The sequence below is a fragment of the Nerophis lumbriciformis genome, linkage group LG10 (genome assembly GCF_033978685.3).
Source record: "Nerophis lumbriciformis linkage group LG10, RoL_Nlum_v2.1, whole genome shotgun sequence".
Lineage (NCBI taxonomy): Eukaryota > Metazoa > Chordata > Actinopteri > Syngnathiformes > Syngnathidae > Nerophis > Nerophis lumbriciformis.
The window spans coordinates 8,245,817-8,271,462 of record NC_084557.2 but is presented as its reverse complement, the minus strand read 5'-3'; the positions used below and the strand labels follow the sequence as shown (position 1 = coordinate 8,271,462).

At 40.1% G+C, this 25,646-nt stretch overlaps 1 protein-coding gene across 1 annotated transcript in view; it reads left to right on the top strand.

Moving 5' to 3' along the window:
- cep152 (centrosomal protein 152) overlaps window positions 1–24,437 on the top strand; it is a 37,709-nt gene extending 13,272 nt beyond the window's left edge. The window contains exons 7-27 of the mRNA XM_061970341.2: window positions 1,183–1,323; window positions 1,563–1,702; window positions 1,820–2,011; window positions 4,688–4,835; window positions 4,925–5,016; window positions 5,123–5,286; window positions 5,359–5,548; window positions 5,625–5,732; window positions 5,804–5,934; window positions 8,814–8,930; window positions 9,010–9,121; window positions 11,164–11,349; window positions 11,425–11,685; window positions 11,776–11,907; window positions 16,437–17,084; window positions 17,173–17,248; window positions 17,343–17,510; window positions 17,588–17,672; window positions 19,959–20,041; window positions 22,453–22,609; window positions 23,489–24,437. Of these exons, the coding sequence (XP_061826325.1) occupies window positions 1,183–1,323; window positions 1,563–1,702; window positions 1,820–2,011; window positions 4,688–4,835; window positions 4,925–5,016; window positions 5,123–5,286; window positions 5,359–5,548; window positions 5,625–5,732; window positions 5,804–5,934; window positions 8,814–8,930; window positions 9,010–9,121; window positions 11,164–11,349; window positions 11,425–11,685; window positions 11,776–11,907; window positions 16,437–17,084; window positions 17,173–17,248; window positions 17,343–17,510; window positions 17,588–17,672; window positions 19,959–20,041; window positions 22,453–22,609; window positions 23,489–24,188 (4,031 nt within the window). The 3' untranslated portion in view covers window positions 24,189–24,437. The remainder of the gene's footprint in view (window positions 1–1,182; window positions 1,324–1,562; window positions 1,703–1,819; window positions 2,012–4,687; window positions 4,836–4,924; window positions 5,017–5,122; window positions 5,287–5,358; window positions 5,549–5,624; window positions 5,733–5,803; window positions 5,935–8,813; window positions 8,931–9,009; window positions 9,122–11,163; window positions 11,350–11,424; window positions 11,686–11,775; window positions 11,908–16,436; window positions 17,085–17,172; window positions 17,249–17,342; window positions 17,511–17,587; window positions 17,673–19,958; window positions 20,042–22,452; window positions 22,610–23,488) is intronic.
- The last annotated feature ends 1,209 nt before the right edge of the window (window positions 24,438–25,646 follow it).

Here is a 25,646-nt window from a genome sequence, read left to right as displayed (position 1 = left end):
TCGGTTTTGATGTTTCTTCCTAGCTTTCTTTTTGCTGCAGGTGAGTCTCCAGCTCGTACATGTACGGTTGAATGCTAAAATCCTCTGTTGCTGCAATTTGTTTAAAAAAAAAAAAGTATCTTACTAAATTTGATTTGTATTTTTCGATACTTTTGTGATATGTGTACCTTGTAATCTACAAAAAATGGCAGATGGGGCATAGAATCAGTCTCAGTCAGCTGCGAGGGGCAAGGCGTTGAAGTGTTAATTTTTATCTTAAAAGATAACAGCCAAACCTCGTTTTCAAGAGACCGTCAGAAAGGGACTTAAAGAGGGTTTCCAAAGCAAAATGTATGAGCAATTCTGACCAATGCGCCACTATTGCACGTTATTTAGACCATTAGGGAGTGTTAAATGTAGAGCATAATACAACCCCTTTAGTGTTGAATTGGTCACATTGTTTTTTTTGTAATATATATACAATTTAACACACTTTCTTATAGGCTACGAAACATGATGATGGTGCTTTGGTCAAAATTTTGCATGGATTTTGTTTTACAGACCATCTTAAAGCGGCTTTATGACGGCCTCGTTAGAGTGTGCTGTTTTGTGGGTGGCCTTATTTAAGGTCTTAAGTCCTCCTCCAGCCCAAACCCCCTTCAACTGCGCCTCCACCCCGTCAGCCCTGTTGAAGTTTTTAGCGCTTTCATATCGAGTCTACTGACTGATATAAGTTAGAACTGTACACTACTTTGTTTCAAACATGGCAACAGAGGAGGATTTTATCCTTCATGTGCATGTACAAGCCAGTCTGCCCCACAACAAGAGGATCGAGAAAAGCAAGGAACCTATTGACTACAACTTTGGACTAAAGCTGAACAAAAATGGCAGACTGGTGCAAAGCTCTTCGTGCAAACCTCTACCATATGTGGAGATATCCGCTGACATAAGGCAAAATGTCACTAAAGTCGCAAATTCCAAACGGCTCGTTTGGAGCAAGTTTGGAAGTTGGCAAGATTGTTTTATAAAAATCTCTGTCATGCCTCCATTGTTTGATTTAAAATTTTCAGGACATATGGGGATCCAAAAACAGTTTATGCAGGTTGTTTTGCATAATAGGACCCAACTAATAATGTTTCTATTTGGCTGTTTTCTTCTCTGTTAAATACAATCGTTGACTGATAAGTTTTTCTGCTCTTTTAGAAACTGCTGAAAAGGAACAGCTTGCCCAGCTGCAGATTTTAAAGAAGGCTCAAGACAAACAAATTGAGGGCTTGGAGCAAAAGCTTGAAGAGTTAGGACGCAGAATGCGATCCCTTGAGCATCAGCATGCCATTGTCAAAGGTATCTTTTTTCTTTGCAGTACTTTAAAATGAAGTTGTTTTTATATTTGCACACAACTCTATGTAACAATATTGTACTGTGTATCGATATCTTGAACTTTTATGTTTCAATGTAAATGTGCACTGGGGGTTCATGTTAGGAATGACTATTTTGCACATCACCTTTTGAGGGACTTATCACTTTCTGCAGATGCAACGGTGCACTGTCCTCCACTGAAGTGTTGACTCATTTATGTGTAGATGAAAGGGATGGCTTTGCAGTTAAACTTAACGAGTCAAGTCGACTGCTGGACAAGGCCAAAGATCGAGAGGCTCAGATGCAAAACCAACTGAAGGTGATGGAGCAGCATATACAGGTTCTGAATAGGAAAGACCAGGAGGTAAGATGTGCAGTGTGTGCTCTTGTAAGTCTCTGTCAGTTGTGTTGTATTGTCGTAAATTGGATGTTATCATACTATGGCGACAGACAACTTTGACATTTTATAATGTGATTACAGAACACAGAAAAGCAGAGGGTAGCTGAGGCCGCTATAGACAGCATGAAGCAGCAGATGTGTCGCTCTGACACACTTTCCAAAGCAAGTGAGAAGCATGACAGAGATGTTGCGGCCATTCAGGAAAAGCACGAGGCTGCGGTCTTGGCCTTACAACAAAAGCTTGATTCAATATCTAAGGCTCTGAATGAACAGGTTAGTGATGTTCTCATCAATAAAGCTGTCATGTATTTAGGAGATTTAATTGAGCACAGCCTGCAAACATTTACACAATAGTCAACTCCCATGATGTCAGACCTCATTTACAATGTCCGTGCAAAAATCAAAGTTTATAGTCCAGTAGGAAACACGGAAAGTATTCATGTGGATAGTTGAAAGGTGTGTGCTTGAAACACCTATTAGTAAAGAGCACTTACAGTATTACTATATGGACAAAAGAATTGGGACACTTGGCCGTCATACCCTCAGAAAATGGAAGAAAATCTGCAGGTGACGTTCACGGCGTCAGTGGGAATTTTTCACCGTTCAGTACAGAACTTGTGAGATCGGAAATCATCTGATTTTGGAAGACAGCCTAAAAAAATCCATCAGGTCTAGTGCATCTCCTCCAATATGTTAAGTGATGACATGTAAAGTAATTGGGGGAGCGATTGCACTGCTGCACGCATTTGTTTGCATGTCTGTGCTCCTCTGACGCTGATGGAAAGCACAAATTGTGGCATTACCAGCACACACTTTACCAACACATATGTCGCCCTTGAAGGTTTGTAAAATCCCTTCATCATCAGTCAACAAAATGGACAGTCTAGCCAACAGTTTCATCCACAAGTAACTGGGCCTGCCTCGGTGCTTTATGGATTCAAGTCTGTATGGTCTAAATGTGCTGCAGCTACCATTAAGCCCGCCCATTAAGAAGACATGACTGGTGCTGGAACTGAAAGAATCATCTGACCTCATTAAGAGTGCAGAGGTCGCCATCCGCATAGGACGGAAATGGGGAGCGTTAAGATGAAGTATAACGCGCCATTTCCAACCTGTAACACCATGAAGTGATGTAACTGAACCAGTTTGGCCGTGATGGACTAGGCTGAGGAACACAGCGTCAGTTCTGGTACATAACCAACAAGAAGCGACAGAGAGCTATGGTAGAAGAGGAATCCTCAAGAGTGGAGCTAGAGTAAATTTTATTTTTTATTTTTTTTTACATCAAAGCAGTGTCCAAATTCAACCCAAAGACTTGGATGTGATTGGGCGTTACCATTAACAGGCGTATCACTTAGGCAGACATTAGAAGAAACGCCACAATCAAAGCTTAGTTTTCTGCTGAGGACAACCTACGACACCCTTCCATGCCCTCGGAATCTGATGTTGGGGTTGGGAGATGAGGTTAGCTTTCCCCTGTGCGGCCGTGGCAAAGCAAGCCTACAGAACATTCTTTTGGGTTGCAGAGTGGCAAGTCCTCTTCAAGCTGGCTGAGGTCCTTGAGAGGTGCATGCAGTGTATCACCAAACCCCACATGAGCAACCACAAAGCAGAAAGCACTGAAAGGTTTTGTCAGGCCTGGTAGCACCCGCTGTCCCCCATCCAGGGAAAAGAACTACATCTTCACTCCCGTAAAAGCGTGGCAGATGTTGGTGGACTTGAAAAAGCAGCTGGTCTTTCCAATACAGATTGCTACGACCAGACATTGTGGTCTTTCTCATAGAACTCCCCATCCCTGAGGAAGAAGTCATGACAGTGGCATACAACAGGAAGCGCCTCAAATATTCGTAGCTGGCTAAGGAATGCCATGGATTTGCAGAAAGATCAGCAGTCCAGGCACTCCAAGCAGCAGGCATAGAGGGGAAAAAGCATGCGCAAAGCCTTGACAAAACTAGGAAAGAGGCTGAAAAATCAGGTTTCTGGCTATGGCTGAGAAAAGAGGACTAGCCTGGGACAATATTTCCAAAAAGGTAGAAACACCTGAAAGACAACATCAGGGGTTAAAGTTACACACGAAAGTAAGTGTAACCAAGGGGTCTCGTCTGACTTATTAATGTTATTAAGTTCATTGCAGTCAGGGAGGATGTAGTGTGCAGTACTTTTACTGTGAAGGCTTTTGAGCTCTCGACAATTGAAATGTGACATCACAGTGACAGACAAAGTTGGATATAATTAATAGTGTCATTAAAGTAGTTTATATCAGGAGTGATTTTTATTATCCCTTTAATTCTTGCATTTATTCTATCATTTGGGTTTTTAAATGTGCTTCATGTTGTCTGTGTACAAAGTCTGTGAGTGACTTGGGTGTTAATTTGTCTATATTTTAGGTATTACATCTCACTTAAACTATATCTTGGCCACGACTCCCTTGAAAAATAAGTTTTATTATCTCAATGGGATTTTTTTTCCTGGTCAAATTTAAAAAATAGAACAAACTCGGCTTACATCACTGTCTAGGAACGGAACCCGTTCATAAACCGAGGACCACCTGTATTCACCTGTTCCTCCTTGTTGGAGGATAATGCACACAAACAATGTACCTTTTGGATCAGTGTAATTTAAAACACTTTTTTTTTTACAAGATCTATAAGTAGGGGGCCCCCCTAATTTGGGGGTTTTGGGCTTAAAAACGTTGAAGACCCCTGCTTTAGATAAAATAGTGTCTCCCAATTATTTTATTCTTATGGGGTATTTTTTCTGAGCTCTGGTTTTTGCAATTATTTTTGCTTACTCTAATTATGCAGTTGATTAAAGTCACCACAAAGCTGGATTTAGGGCTGTCAGTGTTTATCATAAGAGGCTCTGACACCTACTCGTATTTAAAAAACAGGATGAGTGGATGGATGTAAGGCTGTTTAATTTATTTTACTTGTCGTAATACACTTTCAGGTGGGTAGTAATCATCAGTTACGTGACCAGGTGAGGCAGTTGGAGCGCCAACGAGAAGACGAACAACTCGAGCGAGCGAGAATAGTCAATGCTCTCACTCAGCAACTAGAGGAGAGCCAGCAGCAATCTGCCAAGCTGCTGCAGATGAGTGAGCAAATATATTCTATAAATCACAACACAGTGTGATTGAACAGTTTTGATTAGTATATTTTCCTCTGTTGTGTTTGTCTTGTCCAGGTCCTGTGCATGCCTTAAGTCAAATCCAGATGAAATTACAGCAGGCTCATGCCGCCAAGGTTGAAAGTGAAGAAATTAACAGAGTTTTGCAGGTTTGCTTTTTAAAAAAATCTCAAATATGGAAGCTAAGCATTTGTATCGCAAAAGAAAAGCAATTGTACATGTTTTAATGTTTCATGTTTGATTTTTATCCTGAAGGAGGATTTGGCTGACATGAAGGAGCAGATTACTCTATATGAATCGGCTTTTAAACATGGGGTTATTCCATTAGAGCTAACAGATGACAGTGAGAACCAACTTTCTGACTCCTGTTTGGCTTTAGGCTTTAAGAAAAACAAGCAGAAAAATGGAATTCTTTACAGGTATAACTTCTCAAAGTCTCTTTAAAATTAATATACTCTCAACAATGCTCAATTTCCCTTCTGCATTATCAGCACAGCTACGGCTAACTTCTCAGACTCCAAGCTGCCCAAGTATGAACATTTGAGAGAGGAGATGCAACGCTGCTTGGCCGTACTACAGGCGAAGCGTCAGAAAATCAGTCAACTGCAAGAGGAATTGCAACAATCTCGGGTCCGAGTGGAAGAGCTGCACACTCAATTAGACGAAGCAAAGCTCAGCTCGGTGAGGACTTTTAATAAAACCTTGAACATAGCTCTAAAATGTACGCATTCAAGTTCCAATTAAACATTTATGTCAGCAGGTTAGAGAGTCCAGCCAGATCAAACTTACAAACCTGGCTGAAAAGGATCAGAATTACTTGGTTCAACTCAAGGAAGACAAACAGCGCTTGCAGGACCAAGTAGAGGTTGGTTATCAACACGTTTGAAATGGCTATATTGTCTGAGTCCAAATAAGTTTGTCGGCTTCCAACTCTAGGTGCTGCAGAAGAAAACTGTAGAGCTGAAGCAGAGTGAAGTGAGGGTCAAATCTACCAACTCGGAACTCTACGTCAAGATGAGGCAGATGATTCAGGAGTTGGACCAAGAAAAGCAAGAGACTGCTGAGCGGTAAGTCACAAAAATACAAATACAAATCTGTTTCCCACAGGACTGCAATCTATCTGTGGCGGTTGGATGGTTGGTTTTACACAAAAAGTCACTGAGTCTTTCAGAGTATCTGTAAGCTTGTCCGCTGTATCCAAGACAGTCAAAAAGGCGTCCTTGTAGAGAATGATGATGATGATGATAATATTAAATTACATGTACTGTATATGGTGCACATGGTTTCCCCTCGACTGACAAGATACCTTTGGCAGTGAGAACGTGGTCAGGGGTTTGGTTATAGGCGTGGGCACTATGACGTCATCAAGTAATTTGCATAATTTGCTGTGGTATGATTTTCTTTAAAAAGGCTGAAAAATATATGCATACATTTTAAAAACAAATCTGTTGTTATTAGTATTAACATATATTTTTCATTTGTTTGCCATATTCTCAATTGTAGCTGCTTTTTGTACAATGTGCTTTATTGAGATTTTTTCAAGTGTTTAGAGACGTTTAATGCCTTTTTTAAAATAATAACAACTAGCAAGAAATCTAGCAACTACGGTATTTTTCGGAGTATAAGTCGCACCTGCCGAAAATGCATAATAAAAAAAGAAAAAAACATATACAGTATAAGTCGCACTGTAGCCCGGCCAAACTATGAAAAAAACTGCGACTTATAGTCCGAAAAATACGGTAGCAACAAATCTTCTGGTGTTATTATAGAATGTACTCATGTTTATAGACTTTTTGCTTCTGTCCCTCGATGTCCCCGACAAAAGAGGCGAGCTGCAGCGAGCATGATGTCACACTTGCCTCACGCTGTTGCTCCAAGGTTCAACTTTATTGTCAATTCTTAACATGTACAAGACATACAAATCGAAATTCCGGCGCCCCTTAAAAAATTGGACTTTCTCTGCTGTTTTTCAACATATCCAACAACTCAAGTAGGTGCATATTGTGTTATTTTTATAGTTTGACCACCCTGGGAACCTGCAAGTCATGCAGCTTAATTCAATATTAAGCCATAGTTGCACAATTTGTAGATGACTGTCCGCAGGTATATCTGCGATATGTTAAAATTTCATCCACATCACAGACTTGTAACAACTCTCCAGACAGTGGCGTGCGTTTTGTTTACATCCGGTTTTGGCAGCGCGGTTTTCGGTAATCAAAGTCTTTTTTTTGGTGGTCGAGTTTTCGGTAAATCACTTGTCAATAATGCACAACTAATAGGCTTTATATATCAATTCATACCGTAATGACCAGCTGGGGTTACTGTTTTATATACGTGTGGTTTGGATTTGATGTCAGTTTTTTGCAAACACACCGACCTTGCCTGAAAGGTGATTGGCGGAGAATGAGGAAGTGTGTCTGGGAAAGCGCGGACTCACGCAGACAAAAGTGTGTGCACGAGAGGTAAAACCTGTTGGAATTGTGCCATTTGTTATCATAAGAAAGGTAACAAAAGTTCAAAATAGCATCAGACTTTCTGTAATTTCTTCTGGGTGCTACAAAATATGATATTGCTTTAATTTATTTTCAAGTAAAACAAAACAACCCTATTTTCAAGGTGTGGCAGTACATTCACACCTTGGTATACACCTTGCTTACAAACATTTATTTTTGACCCGTATTTCGACGCGCAATCTGTGTCATTGTCAGTCTTGTTGTGCAAATGAGGCTTGTGGCTACTAGAAGGAGCCCCTCAAGGGGGATTCCGACATATTGTGACTAATTTGCGGTGATGGAATCACAAAGTTGTATTGTCTGTTCAATTTGAATATAGTCATTGTCAGGGGGCCCCCTTTCAGCGGGGGGCCCTAGGCAAATGCCTAGTTTGCCTACCTGGTTTTGACGGGCCTGTTTATACTGTAACTACAGAATGCTGTTCATTTGGCTGTGACAAAAATAAGTATTAAACTTTTGTCAATTTAAAAGCAAGGACAGGCAAAGTGTGTGCGTGCGTGCGTGCGTGCGTGTGAGATTGACGTTTATCATTGTGCATCAGCTTTTCCAAACTTAAGGGCAGCAACAGAAGCAGTTCAAGTTCCTTTGTGTTAGCTCTCACAATAACAATGTCACTGCACTTGGTTAATATGCAGGTCACAGCATGCAAACAGAGCATTTTTGGTGGTTTTGGTTGTTTTTTCAGAGCGCTTTATAGGTAGGATATATGAATCTTATTACCTACATTGTTATCCGCCTCATACTAGCAGTTTTTAAAGATTTAGAATTCCCAAAAAAGGGATAGATGTGTGTTCTTGTCTCACATAGGGATTGTAAATGATCTTCAAATTATATATGTATTTTAAAAAAGTGCAGTTCCCTTTAAGCAACAAGCTAGTTTTTGTTGCTGCAGTGAGCTGAATTGGTCTTCCAGCTTGTCTGTACAGTATGATTCTCCAACAGTTGTACCCACTGTGACTGTTTTTTGTCTTATAAATTGAATTTCTTCAGCTTTTCACCATTTGTTTGGGCATTCATTAATACATTTGTATTCACCAGCTTGTCTATCCTTTCTCAACAGACTTGGATATTTTGAATCACCAGCTCAAAGTCCCGCTAAATGTGCGGTACATTCATCTGTAAATACACTTAAAAGTGTCCGTCCACTTCTCAGTAGATTCCCGTATTAAAATGAACTTTGAAAATTTTCGTAAACAAGCTTGCAGCTGCATGCTGACAGAAAAATTGATATCAGTGTCGCTATGTTGGCTCTAATCTCTACATTTTAAGGAGTAGAGGTACGATGTTATCTACTGTACAGACTACAAAGTCCTGTTAATGATGTGTTAATGAGCGAGGGCATAACATGTAGCGCCAAATCCAATCTAAATGAATGTACAGGAAACATTTCACGCATTTCTATCTTCAGTAACGCTCTGTTTTTCTTTATGCAGATCTGAGCGGCTTTACCAGCAGCGAAGGGACGACGCTGTAGACCAAATTCGAAAGGAGCACAACGCTCAGATTGAACAACTGACCACACAACATGAGCAACGTATCCAACAACTCAAGTAAGTGCATATTATGTTAATTTTATAGTTTGACCACTATGGGAACCTGCAAGTCATGCAGCTTTTACTTCTTGTCCAGCACACAGCTGTCTGAGGCCAATGATAAGATGTTGACTGTACAAGAACAATACATCTCTGTCTGCAAGGAGAAAGTAATGCTGGAGAGCATCAGCAGCAGAGAGGAACATGAGGTACAATATGTGCTAGCTATACCTGCACAATCTAATGAGGACCAACACAAGATCTGTTTCTAATGCCGATTATTAGAAACATATCTGACTTAGTTCGATATGATGCTATCTGGGATTAGAGTATTTAAAAAATGACATGCTTCATCAAGATTCAGTCCCTCCAGGATTTTGCGATATAGACATTGCACCAATTCACCTAAATTCAAACAATCTCTTCGAAATTACAGTACAGGCCAAAAGTTTGGACACACCTTCTCATTCACCACACAACACAATCCAAGCAATTGGCTATAAGCGTGATTCCAGAATGCAGAAAAGGCAAGCTTTGTGCAGACAGACTGTCATTTAATTGTTAACCAGGCAGAAGAAATGTAATCCAGGTCTAGCTGTAAACTAGAAGGCAACCGTACACTTTGGGAACAAGGTGGCACTAAATAGAACTAATTAACCGTGAGAAACAGATGTGTTGGCAGGACAAGAAACAGAAAGTAAGTAGGAAATACTGACAAAACAAGAACACCAAGACTGGGAGTGATTCTTAACACAAATTACGAACAAAGTCCAAACTGTCATGTGGTATCATGACATACTACAAATAACTACAGTACTTTTGTGAAGTAATGTAATAAAAATGTACATTATTTACCTTAAAGAGCGGACTTCTTACAATACCTCCTTCAATCTGTTTTACCATCAACACACCATCAGCAGCTGCTCCATATTTTAATGGATAAATGTCTGCTAATTTATTGGTCTTGCTACGTTCCTACCCTTACAAATGGACAAAAGCCTTGGGTATTAACCGAATGAGTAAGATCGCTGGTACGAGTGGCCAAAATAAATTCCCTCCACTGGGAGGCTGGACTCACTCTGATCGACAGGGAGAGGAGCTTGGTCATCAGGAAGGTGCTCAGAGTAGAGCCGCTGTTCCTTTGCATCGAAATAAGCCAGTTGAGGTGGTTCGGCCATCTCGTCAGGTTGCCTCCTGGACGCTTCCCTGGTGAGGTGTTCCGGGCATGCCCAGCCGGTAGGTCGCTTCAGGGTAGACCTAAGTCTTGCAGCTGGCCTGGGAACTCTGGTGGAACTGAAGGAGGTGGCCGGACACCGGGAAATCTTGGCTTCCCTACTAAGACTGCTCCCCCACAATGTTAATTGATTATAAAATTCAACGTCATGGACTAGTATGGCGCAGACTAGCAGTGCTACGCTGCTACGTCGGCTACACGGTCGCTCATGTTTGGAAGGATCTATAGGTTGTACAATACAGGCCAAAAGTTTGGACAAACCTTCTCATTCAATGCGTTGTCTTTAATTTCATGACTTATTTACATTGGAGATTGTCACATCAAAACTATGAATGAACACATGTGGAGTTATGTACTTAACAAAAAATGGTGAAATAACTAAAAACATGTTTTTTTATTCTAGTTTCTTCAAAATAGCCACCCTTTGCTCTGATTACTGCTTTGCACACTCTTGGCATTCTCTCCATGAGCTTCAAGAGGTAGTCACCTGAAATGGTTTTCACTTCACAGGTGTGCCTTATCAGGGTTGATTAGTGGAATTTCTTGCTTTATCAATGGGGTTGGGACCGTCAGTTGTGTTGGGAATGAGAAGGTGTGTCCAAACTTTTGGCCTGTACTGTAAGTAAACAAAGTGGTGGGCCACCAAACCAACATGGCTACTGTGCAGCAAACAGAGTGTGAAATATATATATATATATATATATATATATCTTACCACCTAAAGCCTAGTTTATTAAAAAAAAAAAGATTTGTCGAGTGATCCCAAGGATTATCGGTCCGTCGCGTTTCCAGACATATCGAACTATCTGGTGTTCCAGAAATCATTCTACACGACAAAACCGATGAAAGCTTTTATCCTGATCGCCTCATCGCCATAATGAACTATTACCGTTATCATGAGTCATGTATAGCATACCTATCTTATTGTAAATATAAATCCAAATGATTATTCTCAAAATGGGTTTGATTTGGTTAGCTTGCAGTCGTAGATATTTTACATTTGTCTCCATTGTTTAGAAAAACCAAAGGGAAGAGATAATCAAAGAGGTGGAGAAAGTGAAGGCTGAGCTCGAGGCTCAGCATCAGGCATCCATAGCTCTGCTCAAGTGTGTGTGGTCCAAAGAGCAAGAGGTTGAGATCCAGCAAATGATGACCTCTCACGTAGCCTCAGCCAAAGCTGCTTGGGAAGAAGACCGCCAGCAGGTATTGTCCCCAGAAATGACTATTGTCTATTCTTTTCAAAATAATAATAATTACTCATCTTCTGATTATGTGCAGATGGAGAGAATGTGGACTCTGAGGCTTGAGGAGGCTGCATGTGAAAAACGCGCCGTGACTTCAGAGGTTATATGTCAGACCGATGGGATTGACGCAGACTGTTTGACGATTACTGTTGAGGAGTTGAACTCCAGGCTCGGTGCCCAAAGACTGCAGCTACAATTGGAAGCTGACAAAGTCAAAAAGCAAGCTGTGGATAAAGCCAGAAATCAAGTCCAGAAAGACACCCAGAACCAACAGCTGGACAATCTTTCCAATAAGGTAAATAAAATGTCTCAAAAAAAGTCACGGCATACTGACAAATACACATGTATTTACATTATGAATAATGAGGTCATGTGATTGTCAAAGGTTGAAGCTGCTGTGGCCAGGGCTTATGAACGCTGGAGTGAGGATTTGACTTCTTTGCCAGAATTCCAAGCCTGTCTTCAAAGAGAAAGGGAGAAATGGGAAGAGCAACAGAAACAACACACAAAACCAAAGGTAAAGAAGGTTTTTCATCATTTGCTACCACTACACCTACATTGACCACCTCCAGCGATGCTGTGACGAAGGGGAAGACCAGTGACTTCAGAGCAGAATTCTTAGGCTCAACTCCAACTTTTAATACTGAGGTGCTCTGGCGTCTGACACTGCAGTGCAGCACCACTCTTATGCATCCAACCACAGTGTCTCTGAGATTTTTCTTACAATGTTTCCCGACTCCTAACATAGCCAGATCTTTCACCTGTGGAAATGTCAAAACCAGCTACGTTCTATAATTTGCAGCAACTGTAAGCTTTTGTAAGCGCTCTCTCTGTCTGTCTGTCTCTCTTTCACTCTCTCTCTCTCTCGCTCTCTCTCTCATATATATATATATATATATATATATATATATATATATATATATATATATATACTGTATATATATATACTGTATATGAGAGAGTTTTGATTTTCCTGAGGGAAGTCTCCTGGAGAAATCAATAAAGTACTATCTATCTATTAGGGGTGTGGGAAAAAATCGATTCGAATTCAAATCACGATTCTCACGTTGTACGATTGAGTATCGATTCTCATTTTTTTTAAATCTATTTTTTTAATGTTTTAATTTTTTATTTTTTTATTAATCAATCCAACAAAATAATACAAAGCAATACCATAACAATGCAATCCAATTCCAAAACCAAACCCGACCCAGCAACACTGGGGCGGTATAGCTCGGTTGGTAGAGTGGCCGTGCCAGCAACTTGAGGGTTCCAGGTTCGATCCCCGCTTCCGCCATCCTAGTCACTGCCGTTGTGTCCTTTGGCAAGACACTTTACCCACCTGCTCCCAGTGCCACCCACACTGGTTTAAATGTAACTTAGATATTGGATTTCACGATGTAAAGCGCTTTGAGTCACTAGAGAAAAAGCGCTATATAAATATAATTCACTTCACTTCACTTCACTTCACTCAGAACAGTAATAAACAGAGCAATTGAGAGGAGACACAAACACGACACAGAACAATCCAAAAGTAGTGAAACAAAAATTTATATTATCAACAACAGTATCAATATTAGTTACAATTTCAACATAGCAGTGATTACAAATCCCTCATTGACATTATCATTAGACATTTATAAAAAAAAAAGGAAAAAAGAACAATAGTGGCTTACAATGGCATCCCATCTCATAAGCTTGACAACACACTGTGTCCAATATTTTCACAAAGATAAAATAAGTCATATTTTTGGTTAATTTAATAGTTAAAACAAATTTACATTATTGCAATCAGTTGATAAAACATTGTCCTTTACAATTATAAAAGCTTTTTACAAAAATCTACTACTCTGCTTGCATGTCAGCAGACTGGGGTAGATCCTGCTGAAATCCTATGTATTGAATGAATAGAGAATTGTTTTGAATCGGAAAAATATCGTTTTTGAACTGAGAATCGCGTTGAATCGAAAAAAATCGATTTATACCGGTACCGTATTTTCCGCACTATAAGGCGCACCTAAAAACCACAATTTTTCTCAAAAGCTGACAGTGCGCCTAATAACCCGGTGCGCTTTATTACGATTCATTTTCATAAAGTTTCGGTCTCGCAACTTCGGTAAACAGCCGCCATCTTTTTTCCCGGTAGAACAGGAAGCGCTTCTTCTTCTACGCAAGCAACCGCCAAGGAAAGCACTCGCCCCCATAGAACAGGAAGCGCTTCACCCGCCCCCATAGAACAGGAAGCGCTTCACCCGCCCCCGGAAGAAGAAGAAAAAACGCGCGGATATCACCGTACGTTTCATTTCCTGTTTACATCTGTAAAGACCACAAAATGGCTCCTACAAAACGATCCGGTTCATAAAAAGACGCAATCTCTCCATCCGCACACGGATTACTACCGTATTTCACAGCAACTGAACCGCACTGTGGAACGGGAGCACGTACGGTGAATATTCGCTCCACAGGGAATGAGAAGTCATCCTTCACTGTGGTTCTAGCTTGCCATGCTAACTTCCACCCATCCAAAAGAGACCTTTCCAGCCGGCGTCATCATAAAAGCTAACTCGAAGGGATGGATGGATGAAGAAAAGATGAGCGAGTGGTTAAGGGAAGTTTACGCGAAGAGGCCGGGTGGCTTTTTTCACACAGCTCCGAAGGCGAACACACCTTCACTAAGACGGGCAGATAGCGCCGGTCGACATACGCCAACATCTGCCAGTGGATCGTAAATGCCTGGGCAGATAGTTTCGGTCACAACTGTGGTCCGACCTTTCCGGAAGGCAGGATTCACAGAACTGCTGGACAACAGTGACACTGACTCCGGTGACTTCGACGAGACGGAACCGGCCATTTTGGATCCCGTATTCGCCCAACTTTTCAATTCGGACACCGAAGACGAAGAATTCGAAGGATTTACGAATGAAGAATAACTTCAGAAGGTGAGCGCTATGTTTATTTTGTGTGTTGTGACATTAACGTTCGAGCAACATTATGTTGCTATTGTTCTACACCATTTTGAATTTTACTATGTTTGTGATTGCACATTTGCGTACATTTTGGGACAGAGTTGTTAGAACGCTGGTTTTCAATATATTATTAAAGTTTGACTGAACTATCTGACTGTTTTTTTGACATTCACTTTAGCGCAGCGTTTTTTTGACATTCACTTTAGCGCAGCGTAGGCGCGGCTTTTAGTCCGGGGCGGCTTATTGGTGGACAAAATTATGAAATATGTAATTCATAGAAGGTGCGGCTAATAATCCGGTGCGCCTTATAGTGCGGAAAATACGGAATTGTGACCCCAAGAATCGATATTGAATCGAATCGTGGGACACCCAAAGATTTGCAGCCCTACTATCATATATATATATATATATATATATATATATATATATATATACCGTGTATATATATATATATTTATTTTATTTTTTTATTTTTTTTCAAACAACTAAAATAAAAAGACCAACTTTTAAAAACCCTACTATTTTGCATGTTTTGTGGATCTTATGCTTCACTGACAGTGTTTTAGTCTTAGCATTTTATCTGTTTTAATGCCTAAGCATTTGTTTTAATAATTGGTTTGTATTGTGGAACTTTTAGATTTATTTAAATAACAAATAACATCTATTATTTATTATTTCTAGCGGAAGATGTGTCCTACTTGGTTAATGTCTCTTGTTTTCATGTTAACTTTTAAGATAGGTCAAGGTAGATTTATTTATATAGCACAATTTTAAAACCGACTACTGCCCCAAAGTGCTGTACAGATTAAAACAGAAAGTTAAAAGATTAAAAATCCATCAATCCATCCATCTTCTTCCGCTTATCCAAATCACAATGAGTACAGAACATTTTATCGATAAAACACAGTTAAAATGGATAAAAAGAAAAACATAAAAATGGCAATGAATATGCCCAGCTGGCACCAGTCAATCAGGGAGTTTATCAAAGTGCGGTTATCAGTCTCGGTTTTTTGATCATTTAAATTTCAAACTACCGTAGTACTACCGTTAAAAGTTTTAGTACGGGTATTATAATTACTGTTAATTGTTAGATCCCTAATATACTGTAAACATATTGCTGTCTGAGCAATTGAGATATTCAAGTGTGCACATTGAACCTACGACTGTGCTCTCTTTTAGTGTCTTTGAGTGATCGTTTTGTACTGAGAGGAAAAGAAACTAAGGTGTTTTTATGGTGTGTTCAAGGACAGCTGAACAGAGTAGGACACAGCGCCCATCAGAATTGATAAATAATAATTGATTTAATTTGTTATGCACTTTCATTTAAATTAATCTTAAAATGTGACAGTACAAACCAATATCTTGAACAATAAAAGCCTAGCTGTAGGATAAAATACACAGATAAAATATTAAAATGAAAACACTATGAGTGGAGTATGAGAAACATAAAACATGCAAAATAGTGGGTTTTCTAAAAGTGCGTCTATTTGAGTTACTTTAAAAAAAATAAAAAAAACTTTGGTCAAAGATTGTAGTGTGTGTGTATAAGTACTTTCCGAACACAATCAACAATATCACGATAATAATGATAAACGTGATCATTTTTAAATTGTCACATGGTTACATCCCTAATAGATATATACAGAATATACATTAGGACACGGGCATTAAGTTTGTTTCAAGTTGCATTAAATTAGATTTGCTGATACCTGCAGAAACCTGAACATTGTGTGCTTCTTGGAGGACATTTACATGTTAACTGGCTTTCGAGCTTTGCACATGTAAACACGCCACAGGACTGCTTGAGTCGGACATTTTATATGTAATCCCATATTTGTTTTTTAGATGATATCAGACCTATATCAATATCAGATTAGGACACCCATAATTAAGTAAAATTGTTCTCATGTTGTTGCTAAAGTTATTTTTCCTTTTCTGGTAAATACTTTCTTCACTCTCCGATTTGTCCACAATAATCCTACATACTGTATTTCTTTTTGACTCGAGAGTGGAAAAAAAAATAGTTTTAACTGCATTCATCTGCTGTTTCTAATGGTGCATACTTCTTGAATTGTGCCAGGCTATGAAGGAAGCAGAGCAGCAGCTGCAAAAGAATCAACAAGAGCAGCTACAGGATCAGAGCTGGGGGGCACAGAGGGTCGATGAGCTACAAGAGGAGGTGGTAGCTCTCCAAAGCCAGCTGGAGCAGTTGAGCAGGGAGCAACATGCCCTGCTGAAAGCTGAACTGGCTGGAGCTAGAGCCATCTGGAACAGAGACAAACAGCAGGAGATCTCCGTTGTCCAGGCGCGCAGCGAGCAGGTGCTGCAAAGTCGACTGCAGGAGCAGCGCAAGAAACTAGAGCTAGCTTTGCTGCATGCCAAAGAGGAGGCTGACCACCAGAAGAAAGAGCTGTTTCTGCAGATGGAAGCCAAGCTCAGTCAGACTCTGAGGGCCTCAGAGGATGAGTGGAGATACCAGCAGGCTGAGAAGGAACACACCCAGAAGCAGCAAATAAAGGAGGATTTCCTTGCTGAACTTCAGACTAGTCTAGGCGAGGTTCACACACAGCTTCTCGGCGATTTCAGAACTGAAGCAATGAAGCAGCAGATCAATGAAGTGATCATGTGCAGCGGCGCGTCAGAAAGCGCTATAAAAGACATTATTCAAACTTTCTGTAGAGACCTTGTTGATGGAGCTGTGTCTCAGGCCAAGAAGGAGTGGAAGAAAGTATGTTTTACATGTTCCATCACGCATTCACGTTTTCTTGTTGTGGTTGTGCTGCTTTTCTTCATAGTAATAATTCTTTACCCCACAGATCAGTGAGGCGCAGTTGAGCTGTGTATTACGAGAAGTACAACAGCAGCATGAAAAAGAACTGAACGAGATGCAAAGTATGCAATGCCTTGATTGCAACAGAATGTGAAGGTGTTGTATTATGTACTATATGGTGCCGTATTTATTTGCTTTGTACTCCACCCTATGTAGACTCATTGACTCAGATGAAAGGGCAGGCTTGCAACAGAAAAGAGTGTACAGATACTGCCAGTGAGCTGCAAAAGAAGAACCAGGAGCTCCGGAAGCACTTGGAGAAAGCCTGTCATCATTTACAGCATAAAGTCCGAGAACACAAGACGGCCATGCAGAAACTCAAAGGTAATATTTGAATACATGTCATTCAAATATCCTTTTAAATATATTTTCACTTTGATGATCATTATTCATTATTGTAGATGAGCACGAAAGCCGACTACAAAAGGCCCAAGAGGAGCATCTGCTGCAACTAGAGGGTGTGAAAAAAAGCAAAGAAGATGCTGGGTTTGTGATGTTTTATTTATTTGTGATGTTATATTTATCTATTATGTTTATTGTTGTAGGCAAAACTTTTTGCATGTCGTTTGTGCATAAGAGACGTTGATGTGGCATTCTATTTTAAAATTCAAATACAAGTGGTACCTTGGTCGACGATTAACATTGATCATTCGTTGTATGAATAGATATGTTCACACAAAACACTTCGTATAAAACAGCTTAACATGCATAAAACGATGACAAATAACCAGAAATGGCTACTGTAAAGGACAAATGGCTATTTAACATAATTTTTACCTTCACTGCACAGAGCAGAAAAGAGGGGTGGGTAGAGGCAGGGATTTTGCCAAATTTGTCCTTACAAGACTTTATTGTAATATGAGATTTGGTGTTGGGTGTGAGATAAACAAGCGATGCTTTCAACACACCAGGGGTCAAATACAACAGTTTATTACGCACAATATTGGACACCAGTGATGGGTAAATGACGCATCAGTGAGTGTGTGACACACTCAATGTCTGTATTAACGCCACACTCATACTTTTTTGGTTTCATAATAGTGTCATCTGATGGATTAACAAAGTTTGACCTGCAAATAATTAGTTTTTATTGTATGTAAATAAATAAGAAATCTGCAACGCTGGTCAATACGCCAAATGGTGAACAGGAAAATAACATTTACCTTCTTTGGCACCACATTCGATCCTGGGCTCTTTCTGTGTGGAGTTTGCATGTTCTCCCCGTGACTGCGTGGGTTCCCTCCGGGTACTCCGGCTTCCTCCCACCTCCAAAGACATGCACCTGGGGATAGGTTGATTGGCAATACTAAATAGTCCTTAGTGTGTGAATGTTGTCTGTGGTGGCGACTTGTCCAGGGTGTACCCCGTCTTGCGCCCGAATGCAGCTGAGATAGGCTCCAGCACCCCCCGCTACCCCGAAAGGGACAAGCGGTAGAAAATGGATGGATGGAAAACAAAATGATCCCACATTTCATGATTTTTTTCTTTATCTCAGTAACATTTAGATCAGGGGTGCCCACACTTTTTCAGCAGGCGAGCTACTTTTTAAATGACCAATTCGAGGTGATCTACCTTATTTATTTATATATACCCGGTATATATATATATATATATATATATATATATATATATATATATATATTTATTTAGCCGTTTTTGTTCACATGTTAAAGATGTACAAAATACATGCATGTTTAACATATATATTCCCTTCTTTCATGAAGACAAGAATATAAGTTGGTGTATTACCTGATTCTGATGACTTGCATTGATTGGAATCAGGCAAGATTCACAGTAGTGCTGACAACTTCCACATTTTCGATTTTACATTGTGGAGGAGGAAAAAAAGTCCTACCACATTGAAGTCGTTGGTTTTGGCATCTTATTTGTCCAGCTACCATACTCGTTTTTATACACTTTACAAGAAATACAATGACGGCAAACTCCGTAGCTTGCCAGCTTGTTTGCGCTAGCTTTCGGAGAATCTTATTTTGTTAGCGCAGGCGGGATGGAGCAGCACTCTAATTGTGAAGACAGGAACTGTGCGGTCAGTCTTTAGGATTTTGACGGCAGGTACGGTTGAAATAAAAAGTGTTTCTCGCCTTCCTTGGGGTCTTTTTTTCCTTCACACTGAGCTCGCTGCAACCAGCATCATTTTACAAGATCCTCGGGTGCTTTGAATGTCAATCAGGGGACGAAAGTGACATCATAGTGAAGTCTGACGATCGCTAATTTTTAGGTCTATTTTTTTAATGCCTGGCTGGCGGTCGACTGACACACCCTCCGCGATCGACCAATAGCTCGCGATCGACCGGTAGCTTGCGATCGACGTTATGGACACTCCTGATTTAGATTGATGATGGTGACAAATACAGATATCAAATGCAGCACTCCTCTGACGTCTTTCAGTATGAGCTGTCAATCGCCGAAAAAAAGGTTCCCTGGAAAAACAAATTTGTATTGTTCACATGTTTTTTCTTTAGGTGACACATAGTACATCAAGGTATAGAGGCACATAGTATCTCCTTGTGTTTCATAATGCATTGTAGCTTAAGTATTGTTTGACCCATCACTTTTGGCTGCTAACCAAGACAAAAAAAACAGTTATCCAGACATCTTGACAAAAAAATTCACATCTAACTGAAAATAACACTGCCTAGGGCATCCCTTAACCGAGGTACCACTGTACTCTACTACTTTGCCTCTAGTTGAAAGTAAACCTGAATCGTTTGCAGAAGGTGCAAGGGATTGAAGGGGTGTTCTCATTTTTAGGGCCTCTGATTACCAGCAAAGTCTTCAGCAAAGCCTGGAGGAGATGAAGCAGCAATACTTGAGAACTGTGGGCAAGATCAGAGGTTAGTACACATGAATGGTTCCTCTGTGATAGAGTAGGCACATTTTACCTAACGTGAGCCAGGAGCAGAGCACAGTTTGGTAAGGGTTTTGGTGGAGATCGCTGAACCAATTTTCCAAGCTAATATAAACCTTTTTGTTTGAAAATATAGAACATTTCCAGAGAAAATAAGGGAAACTAATTAGCAAAGCAAACCCCTCAACACATTAATATGCATTTCTTGCTAAAAGCTTGGTGGATAATAACTTACGCTGTAAAACAATAAAAATATTCTATTTTATACAAGATATGGAAGTAATGGAACCCCGCTTTATTTCTCCATCAGTTTGTGGGTCTTTGGGAGGGATGCACATACAGTACAGGCCATTCAATGCGTTTTCTTTATTTTCATGACTATTGACATTGTAGATTGTCACATCAAAACTATGAATGAACACATGAGGAGTTATGTACTCAACAAAAAAAAGGTGAAATAACTGAAAACATGTTTTATATTCTAGTTTCTTCAAAATAGCCACACTTTGCTCTGATTACTGCTTTGCACACTCTTGGCATTCTCTCGATGAGCTTCAAGAGGTAGTCACCTGAAATGGTTTTCACTTCACAGGTGTGCTTGAAGCTCATCGAGAGAATGCCAACAGTGTGCAAAGCAGTAATCAGAGCAAAGGGTGGCTATTTTGAAGAAACTAGAATACAAAACATGTTTTCAGTTATTTCACCTCTTTTTGTTAAGTACATAAATTCACATGTGTTCATTCATAGTTTTGATGTGACAATCTACAATGTAAATAGTCATGAAAATAAAGGAAATGCATTGAATGAGGAGGTGTGTCCAAACTTTTGGCCTGTAATGTATATATCGTTAAGATTGAATCGATACAATACCGTCATTGATATTTTTTATCGATACCGGTATTCATTGGCACTCTCTTATCGGTAGTATATGTAATTGGTGTAAATAAATATCTAACATATGCTTTATTATTTTTATTATTATTGCTTCCCTATTTGTGTTTATTCCAAGCTGATAATCAGATCCGAGGGCTGGGCGATATGGCAAAAAAAAAAATCTGAATTCGATTAATATCACAATGTTTTACCTTGTTTTTAAACTGCCAGTTTTTAAAGCATCTTTACTAAAAAACATATAAACTAGGGATTAGTTCAACATTTTATTAACATTCTGTGTACATTATAAATAACAAGTAAATTACCGGTAGGTAAGAAAAAGCGCATTAATATAACAATGTACCAATACATTTGAGTTTACATGCTTACAAGTAAAAGAAAGCTCACACAAAGATGCATCAGTTACTATTTCAACACTGGAGGTCCAACTATAGTATGAGAAGTTGGCAAGTTATCATTACTTACCATTGAATGGTCGTGTCCACAACTTCCTAGCATTGGCAGTAGTAGCACAGTGATCTTCACACAGCTCTTGGACAAGTAATCATCAAATTTGCACAGGAAACATCACCTGGCGCATAGACGTCAATTTTGAAACTGTTGGGCTCTGTATTTTGGAGTTAGTGTGGTAGTTTGAGGTGGCCTCGTGTCAAGGAGGCAGACACAGATGACCCGAGAAGGATGCAGGGATTCCACCTAGAGTGGCTGTTCCACTGTGTCTTTTTTTATGCTTTGCAGCGGCACCTGAATGAATGTGACAGCGCACGGGTGTCATGATTACGACTGTCAGCTGGATTAAAAAAGTACCTGTAGCCGTATCATTAGTCCAGAAATTTAACAATCCTCTTGGACCCACCCAATTAGGAACCGGTTCTTGTGAGGGCGAAAGTCATCAATAGTCACGCCATCATTCCAGACTGGCCAATAAAAGGCTTGTAACATTTTTTGAACTTACATTTAAGGTTCCACTTCAGAATGATAAATGACACAATATGTTACTGCATACGTCAGCAGACTTATTGGGAGCCTTTGTTTGTTTACTTACTACTAAAAGACAAGTTGTATAGTATGTTCACTATTTTATTTAAGCACAAAATTGTTCTTCGATTGCAATAATAAACATATGTCTAATGTACCCTAAGATTTTTTGTTAAAATAAAGCCAATAATGCCATTTTTTGTGGTCCACTTTATTTAGAAAAACATCAAAAAGTATCGAAATACATTTTGGTACCCGTACCAAAATATTGGTATCGGGACAACCCTAGCTCCAACACCTGATTAGACAGACAAAAATGTCAAAATATATTGTGTGTGTGTTTTAAACCGATTTTTCTACCTGTAAGAGAAAAAACACACTTATGTGGGGCTACCAGATAGTATTGTTGACCACAAAAAGTAAAGAATTGATAAGACAAAAACACAGTGAAATCAGTGTCCTCATTCAATGCAGGATATTTTGTGGCTTGAGGTTTTCTAAATCTAACAGGTGTTTGTCTGGCAGGAGACATGCTTTGTTACCTGCAAGAGAGCCGTGAGCGAGCGGCAGAGATGATCCGCACTGAGGTACAAAGGGAGAGGCAGGACACTGCGCGCAAGATGCGGCGCTACTATCTGACCTGTCTGCAGGAGTTACTGGAGGATGGCGGGAAGACCTCAGGGTAATGTCTTTCATCCTGTTTCTGGTTAGAACAGGCCTGGGCAATTATTTTGACTCGAGGGGCCAAATTTTGAGAAGAAAATGTGTCTGGGGGCCGGTAAATCTATTTGTAGGAACACTAATACAAAACCTCACAATCATGTCTAATTGAAAGCTAAAAACGTTATGACAGACCTCTTTAAACGGAATGGAATTTTAAATTTTTTACTGAACGATACAGCCAGAATGTACATAAAAATAAAGCATGTGGGATTTACAATATTAACTATGAACGATAAAACACTGAATATTGACAACATATGAACGCCATACCCCCTCTCCATCCACATATTTTACAATCAAGCGAAATGCAACAAACACAGCGAAATATGAACGTGAAGGGTATAAAAAAAAAACCACATACTATCTGATAAATCTGATATAGCTTCCAAGGTTTAGAACTTTGTTTTAAAAATCTCCTTCAACGTCTGTCCCTGACACCCGCATTTCAGGCTGGCTGCTCTGGAAACACTCTGTGGAAACGCTCCCCACCCACACTGCTTGGTGCCTCGTCTGAGCTGCTGTGACTTTAATTAGTATAGTAACTAATTAGATGACCACAGTAACTAATTAGATTACCATAGTAACTAGTATATCATGCAAAAGCGCAAATTCCAACCATTGAAATACTTTGTATAGTTCAAGACTTACTGTCATTTAAAAACATCCCTGCACATCATAATGGCAGCTACACTTTCCATCTTAAAGATCTAAAACAATTATTTGGGAATGTCCGTCGGGCCAGATTGAAAAGCTTAACAGGGCGCATGCGGCCCCCGGGCCTTAATTTGCCCAGGTCTGGGTTAGAACATAATGATTCTGATCCGTCTATCTTCTGCAGGGCTGAAAATAAAATAATGAACGCTGCTAGCAAGCTGGCAGCCATGGCTAAAGTGCTAGAGACACCTGTAAAGAATAAATCTGGAAACAAGCACGGTTTACCTGCAAGCAAGACACATTTCATGAACCCATCCACTCAATTGTGTGACCTCAGACCAAAGGAGAAGACTTTAGATTTGGAGCACCAAACAACTCTGACACGGACTAAACTTGTGAGCCAGCAGGAGAGAAATGCCCCAGCAGACGCTCACATCTATCCTCACAAAGCTCCACAGGTCTCCTCTTCAGGCTTTGCACCCTTGAGAAGCAAGAGCAGAGTGGTGTACCTGCACGGAGGAGAACCTGACAACCAGCAGGAGGTTCCTGTCAGAGATGAGAAACAGACCATCTGGGGTTTGAGCAGCAGCGACTCAGACAGCCTCCACGTCCCTCCCCTGTCCTACTCCGTGTCCACCGCATCTGCTTCAGTCCTGGGTGAGTTTGGCGCTCTCACCCCGGTCGCCTCGGACCTGACCATTTACAAAAAGACACCTCAGACACAAACCGTTGCCTCCAAAGCACAGATGAGCTCTCACAGAGAGCCCACGCCGGGCTCAGTGGGCGAAAAGCAGCACGGCGTGGGTACCAGACCTCTGTTCTCAGAGCTGAGACAACGTCAGCAGGACAGTGGCTTTGACAGCCCCTTCTCACAACCAAAATGATTGTGGCTGAAGCAGCTCACCGCATGGTGCCTTTAAAACTCTCAGTATTTTTTTTCAAAATTGTTTTTTAAAGTGAGCTCATGATCATATTTTTTATAGTCAAGTGGATCTTTAACTGAACTTTTTTGATATTGAGTAAATGATGTATGCTGTGCATATATTATACATGTTTTATTTTATATTTCTGCTTTTGTTGTCTTGCATTTCATTTAATAAATTATTTATTTTACTGCAAGCTAACCAACATTTCTTGTTAAAATAGCAAAGGCCTAAACTTGTCCTTGGTGTTTAATAGGTTATTATACATCTACTGTACCACAATAGGGTATTTTCCTCATCTTATTGGGGATGTCACCTGAGCACATCTAAAAGTTAAGACTTTAAACAGGAATTTATATCAAAAATAATAATGCTGTTTGTCAGATTCGATCTATTTAAAAGGGGAAGGAGGAGAAAAAAAGACCGATCAAGGTGTAATCATAACCATACATAAGCATTCATTCTACAAAACCCAAAACCAGTAAAGTTGGCACGTTGTGTAAAGGGTAAATAAAAAGAGAATACTATGATTTGCAAATCCTTTTCAACTTATATTCAATTGAATAGAATGCAAAGACAAGATACTTAAAGTTCGAACTGAGAAACACATTTTTTTTTTTTTAAATAATCAATAACTTAGAATTTAATGGCAGCAACACATTGCAAAAAAGTTGTCACAGGGGCATTTTTACCACTGTGTTACATGGCTTTTCCTTTTGACAACACTCAGTAAAGTTTGGGAACTGAGGAGACACATTTTTGAAGCTTTTCAGGTGGAATTCTTTCCCATTCTTGCTTGATGTACAGCTTAAGTTGTTCAACAGTCCGGGGGTCTCCGTTGTGATATTTTAGGCTTCATAATGCGCCACACATTTTCAATGGGAGACAGGTCTGGACTACAGGCAGGCCAGTTTAGTACCCGCACTCTTTTACTATGAAGCCACACTGTTGTAACACGTGGCTTGGCATTGTCTTGCTGAAATAAGCAGGGGTGTCCACGATAACGTTGCTTTGATGGCAACATATGTTGCTCCAAAACCTGTATGTACCTTTCAGCATTAATGGTGCCTTCACAGATGTGTAAGTTACCCATGTCTTGGGCACTAATACACCCCCATACCATCACAGATGCTGGCTTTTCAACTTTGCGCCTACAGATGGTTCTTTTCTTCTTTAGTCCGGAGGACACGACGTCCACAGTTTCCAAAAACAATTTGAAATGTGGATTTGTCAGGCCACAGAACACTTTTCCACTTTGCATCGGTCCATCTTAGATGAGCTCGGGCCCAGCGAAGCCGGCGGCGTTTCTGGGTGTTGTTGATAAATGGCTTTTGCTTTGCATAGTAGAGTTTTAACTTGCGCTTACAGGTGTAGCGAGGAACTGTAGTTACTGACAGCAGTTTTCTGAAGTGTTCCTGA